Source organism: Benincasa hispida, chromosome 1, assembly GCF_009727055.1.
Source record: "Benincasa hispida cultivar B227 chromosome 1, ASM972705v1, whole genome shotgun sequence".
NCBI lineage: Eukaryota > Viridiplantae > Streptophyta > Magnoliopsida > Cucurbitales > Cucurbitaceae > Benincasa > Benincasa hispida.
Genome location: NC_052349.1, coordinates 67299672 through 67317745, shown reverse-complemented (window position 1 = coordinate 67317745; position 18074 = coordinate 67299672). Strand labels below are relative to the sequence as shown.

General features: G+C 31.7%; 1 protein-coding gene across 1 annotated transcript; it reads left to right on the top strand.

The window, feature by feature from the left end:
* The first annotated feature begins 10799 nt into the window (after positions 1 to 10799).
* Positions 10800 to 12542, top strand: LOC120086320 (protein PIF). Its single transcript, XM_039042902.1, has 2 exons — positions 10800 to 11333; positions 11748 to 12542. The coding sequence occupies exons 1-2, from the start codon at positions 10922 to 10924 to the stop codon at positions 12224 to 12226; spliced, it is 891 nt and encodes a 296-aa protein (XP_038898830.1). The 5' UTR covers positions 10800 to 10921; the 3' UTR covers positions 12227 to 12542.
* The last annotated feature ends 5532 nt before the right edge of the window (positions 12543 to 18074 follow it).

Sequence of the window (18074 nt, the reverse complement as noted above, 5' to 3'; positions counted from 1 at the left end):
GCGTGAACTGCAAGTCATGCAACATTCTTCTTTACATGTTCACCTACAATAAATAAAGAAGAATGGAGTGAATTGAGGCATGCATTCCATTAGAAATTTGAGAGAAAATTTCGGCTGGAAGAAAAGTTCTTCAAGTGGTGTGCTGCTGTGAGCTTCTCCTTGTGTTTACATTGCTTCAAACTGTTCTTGTGTCCCACAACTCGGTCTAAAGCTCCAAGAGGATAATGGGAAAGATCTTAAGATGGTTTATGGTGATCTTTGGAGAAGACTGTTGCTGATTGATCGAGATCTTGAAGAGTTCTACAAAGGTATGATCACAAACCCTCTTATTTAAATGAGCATGCTTTAGTTTCTGCTAAAATTAGTGAATTTAAATGCTTATTGATCCTTGTTACTTCCGCTGCATGTTAATACACTCTTACAATTGGTATTAGAGCATCATATAAGCATTCAATTTAGTTTAATTTTGGTGTGGTGGGTGTTTTTCATGAGATATATGAAATTGATGCACTGATATGATTTTCTGAGATTTGACATTTTATTTCTCTTTAATTTCTCAATTAAATTTGTAATTGGCTCTTGTTTCATGAGCTTATATGTGTTAACAAGAGTTTGTAATTTATTTGGTGTCATTAGAGTTGAAATTGAGCTGTAATTGAAGAAACAAGTGAAGATGGTCGAGCTTCTGTTCCAGTTTTTCAGCTTCTGCTCAAAATCGTCATTGAGGTTCAGTTGCTAAACGATCGTCTAGCTCCAGGCATTACACGATGTGAAGAAAAGCTAGACGATCGTATAGCATTGGCCGTTGGTCGTTGTGATGTTGGACGTTAGACGATCGTGTGCCTACGGGAGCTAAACGATGCGTTGAAATGCTATACAATAGCACTATGCGATTGTTTAGCTTTGCGTGGGAATTAAACGACGCGTTGGGAGTGCTATACGATGGCACTACACGATCGTGTAGCTGCGACATGAGCTAAATGATGCGATGAATTTCTATGCATTGGAACTAAGCGATCGTGTAGCTTCGACGCTCAACGATGCGATGAAGTTCTATGTGATGGAACTAAGCGATCATGTAGCTTCGGCGCTCAACGACGTGATGGAACTAAGTGATCGTATAGCTATGATGGACACTAAACGATGACATGAAGCGCTATGTGATGGTGTTAAATGATTGTATAGTTCTACCTGAGAGCTAAACGATTGCACTATGCGATAGACAGAAGACAATAAGCGATCGTGTACCTCAGCTCAACGCAAGGCAGTGGTGTTAGACGATTGCCTTCAGTGTTACACAATCGGCCTTAGTGAGACTTTGAGGTTGGACCGAGAACAGCCGGTTTGAACGATTTTCTCGAGGTCCAATCCGGTTTTGGCTAGTTTGGTTCATACTTTTTTGGTCCAGTTCAGACTCATCCAGCTCGGTTCAAGATGCTTGGGTTCGATTTGGAGCGGTTCGAGTGATTCAAAGAGGTTTTGAAGCTGTTTGTAATAGTTAGGCATCTGTTTGCTTGTTTATGCCAAAACTAAAACCGTATCAGTTAGTATTTAATTTTTTATGCATGTGATGTATGTAATAATTAAATATTTCATGTATGTGCATACAGTATGCCATGTAGATTTAAAATCCCACCATAGGAAGTATATTACATGCATTGAAAGTATGTTATAATTGTTATAATATATAGTATGCATGTTAGGGTTATATTTAATATAATGGTTATATTAGATCCCAACTTACTCAGGATTAAGGTCATGTCATCTATGGTCATTTTAGTGAAATGTAAGTCTCAATTATCAATGATGTTATATAAAGAGACTAATCATCTCGTGGTCCAGTCTTATACAAACTCTTCGTATAGGATACCCCTGCTCGCATGTCTCCACATGAATGGTCAGGATCAGACCATTTGTAGCACTTTACAACACTTATAACATCTATAAAGCGGGTCATATCCGTAGTGTCAACAGGATAAGGTACCCCCTCTCTATCCATCTACTACAGACCATTTAGGTTATTACTTAATGCATGATCTACTTGTATGTCTCACATATATGCTTACGTTATATAAAATAACCACGGATCTTAGTTTATGAGATTTGAGTAAATGCTTATAAAATAACACTTATATTTATTAATAACAATATGTTTACAAAGTGTTTACAAACTACGAGACCACCAAGAGAATTAGAACATCAATCCAAAAAATTGAAGGATCCTAAACTGAAGGGAACCGTAAGTAGAAGCAAGATCGACTCAAATCCCATTTTTTATTGAATATAAATTTTATAGTAAAACAAAGAAATAAGATTTACATTCATTTATAAATTGCAACATGCTAATGAAAGGGTTTTAGAAACATCATCTTTGAAGATATTTCTTCAAGCTTTCCCTCAAACAAAACACAAACCACTTGAAGAATTTCTCCAAGAAAAACTCGAACAAGTTTGAACATGACCACGAAGGTTTCCTCGGTATTCTTAGGCTGAGAACCCAAGAGTGGTGGACTCTAGCTATTTTGGATTTGAGAGAATTTTGTGGAGAGGAAGAAAGAATTCAAAATGTTCACCAACAAAATTCAATTCACTCACACGGAACATTTCTATCTTTTTCTCTCTGTATAAAAAACGATCAACTAGCCAAGAATAAGAAGAATAAACTTTTTCTTTTCTACATGCCAAATATAACCACCACCCACTTATGTGAGTGGAGAGAAAAGAGGGGAAGGGAGTTGTAACTCCCTCCCTTATTATTAAAATAATAATAAATATAAATATAATAACTAACTTATCATATTATATATATTTATTATGTTATATCAAATATAACATATAACCTATAGTTTTAATATGTATCACGTGCAATATAAACTATAGTTTCTTTTCTCTCTTATATGGCATTTAATACAAAACACATTTATATTAAATTTAACAACTATGAATCCAATTCATAGAAATTATATTTGAATCTCATTCAAATATTTATTTCCTCTCATTAAACTATAATATATCATGTTGGGGTTGATGCCCTAAATCTCGTAGGGTCCTATAGTTTGTAAACCTTGTATGAACAAACTTGTATGTGATTAATAATATTTGATATTTTATTCACTTTGTCTATGAAATATGTGATATTTTAGTTACATTAACCACAAACCAATAAACTAACATCCAAGATTTTCGTTGTAACTTAAACATGTATGTGGAGACATATAGGTGGATTGTGTTTAAGTGATAACCTAAATGGTCTGTAGTATATGAATAAGGCTTGGTAAATTATCCTAGTGACACTACGAGTATGACCCGCTTTGTAAATATTATAAATGTTATAAAGTGCTACAAATGATCTGATCTCATTCATGTATTAGACATGCGAGTGGGAATATTCTATACAAAGGAGTTTGTATTAGACTGGACCATGAAATGCTTAGTCTCATTATATAACGTGGTTCATAATAGAGACTTTCATTTCACTAGGATGACCATAGGTAACATGATCTTAATCCTGAATGAGTTGCGAACTCCTGCCTATGAGGGTGATCCTTTGATTTGTATGGGTGAGAGTGGCTAGATTGTCGACTCAACAAGCCTACCATTTTAGGGATTCATCTAATTGGGGAGCTGGGAACTCAACTACACAAGATGGAATTCACTCTTTCCCCAAAGCAGGGGTAAGCAGATAAATTACTCCTTTAAAGGCTGATTCCGGGTCTTGAACAATGTGGCACCACACCCTCTCCTGGCCTGAGAGGGGTTTAGTCATAGTAGGACTATGATCTATTATTCATTAGAGGAATCAGTGGTACTTAAGAAGTTAGATGTAACTACAGGTAAAAAGGTAATTTGGCCCAGCTTACTTATGAGCAATTTGTGAAGGGTCATCGTACTATTGATTGATTATATCCAATGGATACAGAAATATATCTGTAGTGCGAAGAGTGCAACTATCGGTCTTTAGTGGAGTGCCCGACAGTTAACGGATAGTGGATAATGTAATTAAAGAGTTTAATTAATTATTCACGATCCGTTGGAGCTTCAAGCTATAGGTCCATAAGGTCCTCTTGGGAGCTCAAAAGGATTTAGTTAAGAATCAGTTTTTGGATTGATTTGAAATGTTTAATTAAATTGATTCAATTATATATGATATAATTGACATAATGTATTTGATACCATATAGTTTAATTAGAGGAATAAATATTTGAATTCAAATATATTTCCTATGAATGAGATTCATAATTGTTAAATTTAATATAAATATGATTTATATTAAATGCCATAAAGTAGAGAAAAATAACTGTAGTTTATATTGTATATGATGTAATATTAAAACTATAGGTTATAAATATAATATGATAAGTTGGTTGTCATATTTGTTTATATTATTTATTATTTTGAATAATAATCCTATTTTCTCTCCAACCACTTTAGTGGGTGGTTAGTTGGTTTTTTATGGCAAAATGGAATAAAAGATTTTATAATTTTTTCTTCCTAACAAGAATATACGAATTGAAAGAGGCTATACGATAGACACTCCTCATTACACGATTGAGAGGCTTGCTATGCAATAGTCATCTTCCTCAATCTTCTTCCACCTTCAAACTCACAAACTTCCTCCTAACCAAAAATAGTCAGAGCCTACAACTCATGGGTTCTCACCCTGAGTATATCGAGGAATCCAAGTGGTTGTGTCTCATTTTTAGTTTGTGAGATTCTTGAAGAAAGTCTTCAAGGTTGCTATTTTCGAGTTTTGTTGCTGTTCGAATAGTTCGTGACTGTTTGATGGTTGTATGAAAAGAAACGTTCTTCAAAGGTATAATCACTTGAATCCTTTATTTTGTTTAAAAAGCATACTGTAATTTTACTTAGAATGCATAATCTATATGTTTACTGTAAATTTGTGTTTTCAATCAAAATGGAATTTGGACGATCCACTTTTGCTCATGGATCTCTTGTAAACGAGTTCCTTCATATCAAATACATTATAATAATTATATCACATATAATTGAAATAACTTAATTATATCATATATAATTAAATCTCGTTATTAATTTGAAAAATTCAAATTAATCCAAAAATTGATTCTCAATAAATCCTATTGAGCTACCAAGGGGACCTCATGGACCTATAGCTTAAAGCTCTAACGGTATATGAATAATTAATTAAATTATTTACCATCCGTTAACTGTCAGACACTAACCGACAGTTGCACTCTTCGCACTACAGATATATTCCTGTGTCTATTAGATATAACCAATCAACAGTATGATGGCCCTTCACAAATTGCTCGTAAGTACAGCTAGGCCAAATTATCGTTTTACCCTTGTAGTTACATCTAACTCCTTAAGTACTATTGATTCCTCTAATGAACAATAGATCATAGTCCAACTATAACTAAACTCCTCTTGGGGCAGGAAGGGTGTGGCACCACATTGTTCAAGACCCGAAATTAACCCTTAAAGGAGCAATTTATCTACTTACCCCTACTTTGGGGAATGAGTGAATTCCATCTTGTGTAACTGTGTTCCCAGCTCCCCAATCAGATGAATCCCCAAAATGGTAGGCTTGTTGAATAGGCGATCTGATCACTCTCACCCATACAAATCAAAGGACCGCCTTCATAGGCAGGAGTTTACAACTCATTCAGGATTCAGGTCATGTTACCCATGGTCATCCTGGTGAAATGTAAATCTCTATTATGAACGATGTTATATAATGAGACTAATCATTTCATGATCTAGTCTTATACAAACTTCTTTGTATAGAATATCCCCGCTCACATGTCTATACATGAATGATCAGGATCGATCATTTGTAAAACTTTACAACAATTGTAACACCTACAAAGCAAGCCATACTCGTAGTGTCACCAGGATAAGGTACCCAGCCTTATCCATATTCTATAGACCATTCAGGTTATCACTTAAACTTGATCCACCCGTATGTCTCTACATACATGTTTAAGTTACAAAGATAACCTTGGATGTTAGTCTATTGGTTTGTGGTTAATGCAACTAAAATATCATATATTTTATAGACAATGAATTTGAATAAAATATCATATATTTTATTAAATACATAATGAGTTTGTTTAATAATGTTTTCAAACTATAGGACTCTACGAGATTTAGGGTATCAACCTCAACAATCTCCTACTTGTCCTAAAAAACTAGTGGTGTGTACAATATAGTCAAAATACAAAGTACACAAATAATAAACTAGGGCATAACACGCACCCAGTACAAATCTCCCATTTTCCTTAGTCCAGACGTGATCTGTCCCATAAACCCATACTCTGCACCCTCAAACACCTTAACTGTGAAGGCCTTTGTAAAAGGATCAACAATGTTATACTCTGAAGCTATCTGCATGACAATCACGTCTCCTCGATGCACAATCTCTTAGATGAGATAATATTTTCGCTCTATATGCTTCCCACGCTCGTGACTCTTAAGCTATCGAGAATTAGCCACAACACCACTATTATCACAATAAAGTGTGATGGGCTTTGACATGTCTGGAACAACTTTCAGATCACTCAAGAATTTCCTGAGCCAAACAGCTTCCTTAGCAGCTTCACAAGCTGCTACATACTCAGCCTCCATAGTAGAGTCAACGATGCACCATTGCTTGGTGTTTCTCCATCTATTGCCCCTCCCGTTAAGAGTGAATACTGATCCTGATGTGGATTTCTTAGAATCCCTATCAGTCTGAAAATCAGAGTCTGTGTATCCCATAAGGATCAAATCCTTAGAATCATACATGAGCATGTAGTCAAATTAGCAAATATGTGCATATAAATATAAAGAAAAGAAAATGGAGTGAGTGATTTTAGTCTGAACATTTGTACTCTGAAAAGCTTGAGTGAAATAAGAGATGATTCATATCTTGGAAGTGGATGTAGGTTTTCTATGACTGAAGTACTATAATCATTATGTTACTCTTCTTCTCTTCTCCATGTTTTCTACTTTGCATGTTTGATTCTTCTTTACCTTGCTCATCAATCTACATTCGAAGTATCTCAAAGGTAGAGGGAAGTAAAGAGAGAAAAGCTAGATAGTTTTTTTTTTTTTTTTTTTTTGTTATTCACAAATTTCTCTAAATTAAATGAATGAAAGCATTAGAGAGAAAATCTTACCTACTTAGAGAATGAGAGCTACGTAGCATCACCCTAATCACACACAACAACTAGCACATAAGTTTGGATAAGATTGAATCTTCTTTGGGCCTCCTTTTGCCATTTTTTTTACTGCATTCGGCCCTATAACACGTATCATGTACCTTTTCAGGCTAATCATGCCATATGCCTTTTTAGGCAATGTGTATCATAATTTATCATGTTTGAGATTTCAGGTAACATACACATGGAGATCCCGCATAAAAATCACATAATATCATAATTCATGTTAATAAGCATATGTACATGCTTGTCAATCAAAATTTACATATTCAATCACATATAAAGTCATGTGTAATCAACATACATATCATAGATATTATCAAAATAATTCTTTTGTCTCGAGAAACCTTGAGTCAAACATAATAGTATTGTAATATGTATTTTTGGTCCATAGGTTTTGGTTTAAATTTTCATTTGGTCCCATGTTTCAAATTGTTGCACAAGTTGGTCTGAAAAGTATTTTTATACACAAGTTTGTTTGATTTGTTATACTTAAAGTGTTTTTCTTAATTTCAAATTACTATAAAAGAAGACTACTAAATACTAGAATTGCTTGTTGGAGGTGATCGTCAGAGTTGGTTGTCGAAAGGAGTCATTGGAACCCATTGTCGAAGGTGGTCTTTCCTTGGAGTTGGCGACCATAGTTTTTCGCATAGGATATGTGGTCGCCAAAAGTGTTTGTTGTAGTTAGCCGTCAAAGGTAGTCATCAGAGCTAGTCTTAGGAGATGGTCGTCGCCGAAAATGGGAGTTGAAGGTAGTATTCGCTAGAGTTAACTGATCCAGAGATCGTTGGAGTTGGTTACCGAAGTTAATCGACGACGGGTAGAATTATTGAAAACATTGGAGAGAGCTAGTTAATTTAACCACTATAAGATGTAAATAGTTTTACTTTAGGAAAGAATAACCCTTATTCCTCATTATTTTAACATACATCCTAAATTGACTATTATAGTCCATTCAACCTACTCTAAGTTCTGAGCCCCCAACTCTCCTCAAAAGTTTGAGGTGCAATTTGATGAAATTGAAAACATAAGACAAAAATCTCTTTTACCATTTGTGCTGAGCTCTACTCCATTAAAAAAAAAAAAAAACAAACTCTCACACAAAAGTTATTATAAGAAATATTATTTATCATGATTCAATAATCAACTCCCAATAAATATTTAAATTTTTTTCTAACATATCTTACTATTAGTTTATTTTTTTACAAGGACTACTAACTTCGAGATAATTATTTCTTTAAGAGCAATATTTAGGTGCAACCTAGATTGGACATAAGTAATATGCTCTCATCTTTCTATCCAAGTAAAAAAAAAAAAAAATTAATTTTTAATTTCTTTTTAAAATCTTATTGTGTGTCAGTTTTTAATTGGGTGCAACATCTAAATTTTTTTCTTTCTTTAAATCTTGGACAGATTTTCATAATTTATGAGGTTTTTAAGACAACAAAACTCCAAGGAAAGTTATAGAGATGAATAAACTTTATACAAACTTATATGGTAAAAGAACTATGATGGGATCATACTCATTGAATACAATTCAATGTTAATTTAATCCGTTTATTGATAAAGATAAAATTAGCATATATTTTGTTTTAAAAAACTCATTTTTATCTAAATACCTTTGATAAAAATGGATTAAAATATATATGAAAAGTTATTTTGAGAAATTGACAAACACTCCAATAATTTTCTTCTAAAATGACTTATTTTTTAAATTAAACACTTGAAAATATATTTCTAACACATATTATATGGTTCAAATCCTTGTATCATACATTTGTTAGGCAAAATTTATAGTATTATAATAATATATACTCATTTTATCAAGTATTTTATACGTCATCAAATGATATAATATTTTATTTCATGAATAATACACAATTTTTAAATATTTTTGTAGTGGTAGATAATGAATGAATTTGGTATAACATTATTTCATACTACTGTAGTGGCAGAAAATTTATCCACCCATATTCTCTTATATTATTTTATGAATTCTATGATTGTAGTAATTATTGAACCATGTTGGACAATTATATATATACACTAACAATTATATATACTGTCTTCAATAATAATATGATTATACTGTTCAAAGAAAAAAAATTGTACCGAAGACAATGTAAATTTTCTTTTTTCCTGTTTAAATCCTAATATGGTCCTTGAATTTTTTTTTTATGAATAGGCTACTAAATAAGTTAGTCACGCTAAAAAAAATTTAAAGTTTTAATTTTGAATTGAGTTCATAATAAATACTTATAAAAAATTTAGAGACTAAAACAAGCATTTTTTAAAGTTTAGAAAAAAAAAAAAAAACACAATTCAAAGTTCATGAACCAAAATAGGATTTAAACCTTTTTTAAGGAGTAGACAATTTATTTTATATCTCATGCAGTTTAGCTAAAATAATTTTATTCACTTGAAAAAAAATCAAATTATATTTTAGAGAAAATATCAATTTACTCCACTAAATTTTATAGTTCGTGTCCATTTAAGTTATGAACTAATATTTATATCAATTTAAATACTAAACTTTTGTAAGTGTATTAATTTACACTCTTCATTATGTTTATATGAACATTGTACTAGATAGATTTATTATTTTATCAACAAAATCCTTGAATTTTCATGAGTGAGTCAATTTTGATTCTCAACTAAGACTTTCTTTGAAAATTGTTCATGCATAAATTCTAATAATCCATTTTATTAATCTAATATTTGAAAAAGTTTGTACACATGTAAAATTAAAACATGAACAATTTTTAAATGTAATTTTAATTAATAATCTAAATTGATTCACTTATAACAATTTAAAATTTAATTATTAATTTAGAGTTGAAAAGATACCATCTCAAAATATTTGAAGTGTAAATTGAATTTTCCTACATTTTATTTTATAAAACAATTGAAAGGGTAAAAGAATTTAAACAATGAGAAAATGAAAATATAAACGGACACGTCATCATTGAAAATGGTAAACCAATTCTCTGGCTCACCGACACTGTGAAACGTGAAGGGTTAAAAAAAAAATGTAAAAGTTTATGTCAAATGTTTAAGTTATATCCAAAACGTTGGGTTGTAAGGATTGAAACTTTAAATTAATAATCATATCAATTTAAATTCGATGCGTAAGCTTGTGATAGAAAATTTGTATTATTTCATGACTATTTAATTTTAATTTTTTAATTTAGTTTCTTACTTCTTCTATAGTTTTCATCGTTTTCTAATTAAACACTTGAAATTTTTAATTAAATTCAAAACTAAAAAATAAATTTTAAAAATTTGACTTGATTTTTAAAAATATTAATAAATAATAAAATAAGGAAAACAGGACGTAAAAATATTTTTATAGACTTAATTTTCTAAATTCAAAAACCTAAAATAGTTATAAAACAAAACGAAGTAAGTAAAAGATTATATTTGTATGACCAAAATAAATATGATTCAATTGTTATAAGATTTGTGCTATCGACTTTAGATCTCAAAAGTCAAGATAAATCTCGCTCAACTGACATCAAATTTATACCATTGATTTCAAAAGTTTGAAGTTGAATTTATTTGTCAAAAGAAAATACATTTTTATGCAGAAATTTCAAACGACATGTCGTCAAGCATTTGGTAGGCCTACACGTCGGGGGGTGGGGGGCAACCGAAGACACCGCTCGGCTACGGCGGTGCCAAAGATAGAACATTTCCGAAATTTCTGCTACCAAATACTTCGAAGCGGCATTTAATTGATGGAGATAGCCGGCGAAGACGGTTCAAAGTTAGTTCTACGAGAGCCAGTGACGATATTCGGAAGAGGCTCAGGTTTTGCTTCCAAGGATCGAACAGTATCTCGTCGTCACATTTTAATCGAAGCTAAAACCTCAGAGAACAGTAATGGAGCTCCCATTGAGCCTACAGTTTCCTTCGAAGTTATCGGGAGGAACCCTATTTGGGTTCGGAGCAGCAAAAATGGCGAAATCAGAACATTTAGAAGATCGGAAAAGGGCGAGATGGCGCTTGGTGAATCGTTCTGCGTGGGTTCGCAGGAACCAATTTGGTTCGAATTAAACAAAATCGCTGAATTCGAAGAAAGGAAGCAATTTTTTTCGCGTTCATCTGATTCGGTGGATATCGATGTTTCTGGCATTGATCCTGTCAAAGGTTTGCTCCCGAAAACCTATATAATTTTCCCGATGAAATTTAGAGGAAAGTAATCGAAATCATCACTTCTCCAGATTGTTTGCTAAATGCTAATTACGCCTAGGGTTTTGGTTTCGCAAAGGAAAAAAAAAAAAAAAAAAAAAACAGCCGAATAAAGAAAACTAACGATAAAATTGATTTAGAAGTTCTAAATTGTGATTCGATTATGCTGTTTGTTCTTACTTTCTCTTGTTAGAGTATGGTTTTCTTGTTGTGGGACACGAATTCGAATCTTGTCAAATGTTTGCTCTCGAAGATCTTTCTAGTTTTCCCGAGACAATTAGCAGATACTTTAGAGAACAAACGACAAAATTGTTGTAGGAGTTTCAAATTGTGAATCGCTGATACTGATTGTTCTTACTGTTCCCTCGTCAGAATTCGGTTTCCTTGCCATGGGACACGAGTTTGAATGCTATGGCAATCGAGTGATTCGTGATCCAAAAAAATGGGACTGGTTTTTGGATGAGCCGAGAAAAGACAGTGATGACGACGAAGATTATGGGAGGAAAAAGAAGAGAGGAGTGAAGGGAAAGAGGAAAAAAGGAGCAAACAGTGACGATGAAGATTGGACAGATGAGAATGAAGATGCTGTGGAAATGATTACAAAAACAAAGAAGTTTCGAAGACCCAAATACTCCACAAGATCAAAAGACCGCCATAAGACTCCCAATGATCAAAAGAAGGCTGCTAGATCTAATAAAGACTATGATGAAGAAGTTGAAGAAGATGAAGATGACGAAACATTAGGAGGCTTTATTGTAGATGATGAAGAAGATAATGTAGAACAGATGGACGAAGATGAAGATGAAGATGAAGAAGAAGAAGAATTTTCAGACGATGACGAGGAAGATTGATGAAGCTAATGGTTGTTGGGTGCTGCTAACTTAGGCTTGTTCTAGAGAGGTTTGTCTTTGTACAATACTTCCCTCTAGTTTCCTAATCTTGTGAAATATAGAAGGATCAGTTTTATGTTGTATTTCAAATTGTAGGTTGAAAATCATCTTCAGTTTCTTTTCCAATGATGGATTATATTGGGAGGCCTTGTAATATTCTTTTGTCTTGTGTTGTAAAGAAATAACTCGAGGAGGCCACCAGTTTATGTGAAAGAAACCATGAAAGTACCTTAAATTTATACTCAATAGTTATTAGTAGCATACAGATTCTTCATCAGACTTCTTTACCAAACCCCCATTTATCTGAATTCTTGTTGTTTTTCCCTAATTGTAATGGCTATTTCTGTTGTTTGTATTCCTTTTTTAGCTTTCACTATGTGCATTAGTTCTATAGGAAATGGAGGGAAGGTCTGCATAGTTCTCTTACTCTGGATGTTTTAGGATTATTCATTTTGTTGACTTGCACTCATGAGCCTGCAATGCCTGTAGTTGTATCAGGTGTCATTAACCGTTAATCATCATCCTTGTACTGAAATCACTAGCTCATGACTTGCCATCATGAGTATAACTCAGCAGTAGTTGACATCTACTCTTCCATTGAAGTTGGTGGTTCAAATTCTCGTACCTTCACATTTGTTGGATAAAAACTCAACACTCGTATTAATTTCATTGAGCCTCATGCTTCATATTTAAACTTGGAAGTGGTTGCTCTAATTCCATGTTAGTTTGTTTATAATGAAATTGTATAAATTTGTATAGCCTTTTTGCCCTACATATTTTCATATTTGAATTCATGTGACATAGAGACCTTTTAGGCTTTGAGCAACTATTTCATCTTTTGAATCATGAAAATTCCTTTTTTCTGGCTTTAATCATAATTGGAAGCATCTTGAGTTGAGTCACTGACTTCTATTTAGAGATTCTTCATGACAAGCTTTTTTTGACTAGTTTGAATCCATTATTTCACAAACTCTTGAGTGCTTCATTGAAATAATTGCTTATAGTAATAACTTTTGTCTAAATAGGAAAAGTGATTCAAGCACAGGTTAAAGGCCACTGCTAGGAAACACTCTTGAAATTGAAATCAAACAAATGATGATATTCACATTGAAAAGTTGATAAATTCTTTTTCTGCAACACTACCAAATAATAGCACCTGCATTTTTAAAGATATTTTGATAATTACATGTGAAATGTGAGTAGTGTCTTTTTCAATTTTCGTCACTCTCTCCATTTCCTTCTACTATCTTGATGTCTTCACTTTGATTGGATCATAAGTAACATTTGTATCAAATAGGTTTTTTGAATTTTAAAAATTAAATTGGTCTCTAAACTTTTCGTTGTATGCCGGATACGTCGTTGAACTATACAAATGTCAAATAGTTTTGTGAATTTTAAATTTTATGTTTAATAGGTGACCGCCATATTCAACATTTTCTTTGGGTAAAGAATATATTTGACATATAATTGAATATGAAATTAAGATCATGTTAGATAAACATTTGATTTTTAAAGATCGTGTTTGTTTTTTTACCATTCAATATAATAGTTTTTATTTTTCTTAGATAAACATTTGAATATATAACTACATTACAAAAATAAGAACAAGTTTTTAATAAGGGTCCATTGTAAATATAGACATTAGACCTAAATTATTAGCAGATATAACAAAAAAAAAATTACAAATATGGTGGCAAGAGTCTAACGACGATAGAAATCTATTGCTGATAGACTTGGGAGTTTATCAACGATAGAAGTTTATCACTAATAAACTTGGCTATATTTGCAATTTTTTTAAGTGATGTTATACACGTGGTTATTATTCTTAAAAATGCTACTAATTAGTTACCCTTTTGATAATTAAGGATTTATTTGATAACCATTTGGTTTTTCATTTTTGAAAATTAAGTCTATTTTCTTCCAATTTCTTAGGATGGTTTGCATCTTCTTGAGTAAAAAAGTTAGATTCTAAGCCAAATTACAAAAATAAAAACAATTTTTTAAAAACTACATTTTAAAGTTTTCAAAACTTGTTTGGTTTGTGAAAACATAGTAAAATGTAAATCACAAACCAAGAATTTTAGAGGTGTAATGAGTGTTTACATACTTAATTTTTAAAAACTAAAAATAAAAAAAAATCAAATGATTATAAAAAGGGGCTAATTCTTTTAGTTTTTAAAATTGAGCTTAAATTTTGATGCAACTCTTCAAGATAGGGTATGATTCATTGAATATATGCCTCTTTGAATTCAAAAGATACGATTAATAACACTGAGTTGCGTTTTGGTGAAGGTGGTTGCATATTGAACTGGTGGATCTTTTAATCATGGGTGAGATGTATGTATAATAATAATAAATAAAAAAAAACCACATGTTTATTTACAATCTTAAAAACTGATTGTAAACGATTCAAGTGTAGAGAAAATAACAAAAACTTTAGAGAGAGAAACATTTGAAAGTAAAACAAATTTAGAAATAAAAAATTTAGTAGAACAGACAAGAATCGAGTTTTCAAATTCCTCTCTAAAATTGTAAGTAAAATATATAAAATAGAGTTTAGAAGGTGTCAAAAAAAAAAAAAAAATTATAGAGAAAAATAAATATTTTGAAGATAAAAATATCATTAAAATTTTCTCATACAGAAGAGGGACAAAAGTTTGAAAAAAAATTAGAGAGTGAAACAAAGTTTGAAAAATTTGATTCTTGCACCCTACAAATGTTACTAATGCGAATATAGCTTAATTATAAAGTTAAAATGTTCATGTATTGATTTAATTATATACTTATTATTTTTTTGTTTTTATAATTTTTTTTTAAAGAAATGTCTATCAATATTTTATTGATATTTTTATGAAATGAAGAAATTGACATGCATTTTCATCGATATTATAAATAATTTTGTACCTATGAAAAAGACCGAGAGAGGAAGTTACCTCATAAGGGATAAAAGAAACGTAGGAAATAACCCCAGACAAGGTAGTGCAAGAGAGTGGGTGAGGCGATTATGCCATTCGGCCCAAAAGGTCAGCCTTGACCAACCAACTTGCCCCTTTTCTAGGGCTTTCCCTTTGTGGCTCATAGCTAGAGACACTCGGGTCATTCGACTCAAAAGTCCTAGGTCGATTTAGAGACCTAGCTTGCCCCCAACTAATTCCCCTGCTTAGATTGGATCGAGCCTTCTCAAGTCCTATTTATAAAAGGGTCGAAAAAACCTAAGTTTAGCTATAGCAACATCAAGACTCAGACATTGCTATCATTTTTTTTAAAGAGCTTAGCTGATTTGTATGTATTTATCATATATATCAATAAATTTGTATCTCTTCTCCCTCTTTCCTTCAACAAGTCATCTGTCGAACTGACTCATACTCATTGGGTTGTGTAGGACATTCATAGTCTTTGGTTTCAATGGTAGTCTCCAACTCAGGGAGGCGCCCCATCTATTGTCGACATTGAATTTTAAATTGGTTCGCAACTATTTCATTAAATATCGTAATTATTTGTAACAAAGAGTCAGAGTGTGTCTTTTATCAATAAATTAAGGTTCAAGTAGAAAAGACGAATAAAAAAAAAACTTTTTGGTCTCTAAATCTATGCTATTAATTCTTAGGTTTTAAATTGGTCATTTTAGTCCAATAAGTTTAAAAGGTTCATATACGAATAAAAGTATTAAATTTAATATAATGATATGACAAGATGAGTCGATAAAAAAAAAAATATTTTAAATATTTTTCCTCTTCTCTCTTCTTTCCCTCCTCTTTCTCCCTCGTCCGAGTCCTCCATTTCGATCCCCTCTCTCAATTACAACTGAAATAAAATCCACATCCTTTAACCATTTTAGGGTTTTGTTTAGGTTGGTTGAAATTGAACCGTGGGAGTTTGAAGACATGGAAGCGATGGAGAAAAGAGATTGAGGAAATTGGGAGTGAAATAAATAAGGTCGACATTGGAAGAAGAGGACAATGGAGATCTTCATAACCCTCCATTAGAGTTGAATGATGAGAAATAGTTTGGGCATTTTCGATGTAAAAGTGTCATTGGAGAGAAGTGTGGATAATTACAAATTAACCTAAATTATTGGAGGACTTGGAGGAGAGAAAAAGAGAGGAGGGAAAAAGAGACAAGAGGGAAAATATTAAAAATATGTTTTTTTATCCACGTCATCTTCCCTTGTCATCATTTAGTATGTTAAATTTAATGATTTTATTAGTAAAGAAATCTTTTAAATCTATTCTCGAAAATTCAGCACTAAAATGATCCATTTAATATTTTAAAAACATCAATTATATACCTTTTTTAAAATTTTAGAGACCAAAAGAATATCTTTTCCACAAAAAGAGATAAAAGGGTCAAGTTGGGTCTTACAATGCTTTTTAAGGGAGACCATCTAAGAGAAAATCTAAGAATATTAAAAGGCTTCCAAAGGAGTGGAAGATGATATTTATATAAATCACCCCAACATCAAATTATTACTAGTAATATTTTTTTTCAAAAGTATTGAATAAAATATGTGGGGAAGAATCGAACATTTAACCTTGAGATTGATAGTACAAACAATATGATAACCGATATTACAATAATACGAAATGTAATATCTCATTACATTTCTTACAAAGTGTAATCATTATCTGCAATGAAAGCTTTCAAATGTAACATGGCGTGAAGCATAGAAAAATTGTTGGGAAAAATTTTACTGTAAGTTGATGACTACTACTTGCTTGAGAAAGGAAGGTACGTGGTGAGTAGTGGTAGAGCTAGAAATTCTATTTAAGGGAGCACTATATGTACAAGTCTAACAAAAAAAAAAAACTATAAATGAATGTGAAAAAAGTGTTCATAACTTCATAAATTAACTAATTTAACACATTACAATTGTCATCTACGAGCTTTCTTTTTTTGAAATCGATCAATGATAACTTGTATCGAATTTGTCAAATAAATCATTTTCAATATAGGTTATAAGACAATTATTCATCCATTGACCTCCCATTTGATTACACAATCAAGTCTTCACAATATGCATACTTGAAAATGTTCTCTCTACAACAGTTGTGGTAATAGGTAAAATTAATGCCAAGTTGAGTAATTTGTAAACTAATGGATAGATCTTGTCTTTATTCGTCATGACAATTTTTACTGCAAGATCACATATATTTCTTTACCTCAACAAACTCAATATTTTGAAGTTGATTCTCAAGCATAGAGAGTTCAATAGCTGAAATTTTTTTTGGGTAAAATTGAGCAAGTTAACTAAGCTTTTTTCTATCAAAAGAAACAAATGAATTAGTCGGATTTAGACATACCACACAAATAAGCAATTTAGTATTTGTTTCAATAAAATGATTATTCAGCTCGAAGTTGCATATCAATGATGACATAGAAAGCTTCAACACGATAATGATGCAAATTTGTAACTGGCTGAGAATTTCGCCTTTGTCGCCATCGAATTAGAAATAGGATATCCATTTTAAGGACTTCAATATCATGACTATGACAAAAATCAGAAACCATATTCAACAACGAATACCAATCAGATTCTCTTGTTTTTTGCAGCATTTCTTTACAAATTTTGACTAAATTCATTGCATTCATAATATCCTAGACCAAGATGTGCAGGTAGTTCTTCTAGATTTATTTATTTATAAGGTTGATCAAAATCCAAAATATTTTTCTTCTTTGAAGATGATGCCTCTACAGTCTCTATTGTTATTTTTGTTTTATAATATCTTTTCATATTAATTTTGAATTAACTCTACAAAAGTATTAATAATAATAATATTACATTCTACTACATAGATTTAAAAGCATGTCT

Excerpts from the sequence above, each read along its gene's own strand:
- LOC120086320 (XM_039042902.1), top strand. The coding sequence starts at position 10,922 with ATGGAGATAGCCGGCGAAGACGGTTCAAAGTTAGTTCTACGAGAGCCA. Across the intron at positions 11,334-11,747 it reads TGGCATTGATCCTGTCAAAG|AATTCGGTTTCCTTGCCATG; the intron begins GTTTGCTCCCGA and ends TTCCCTCGTCAG.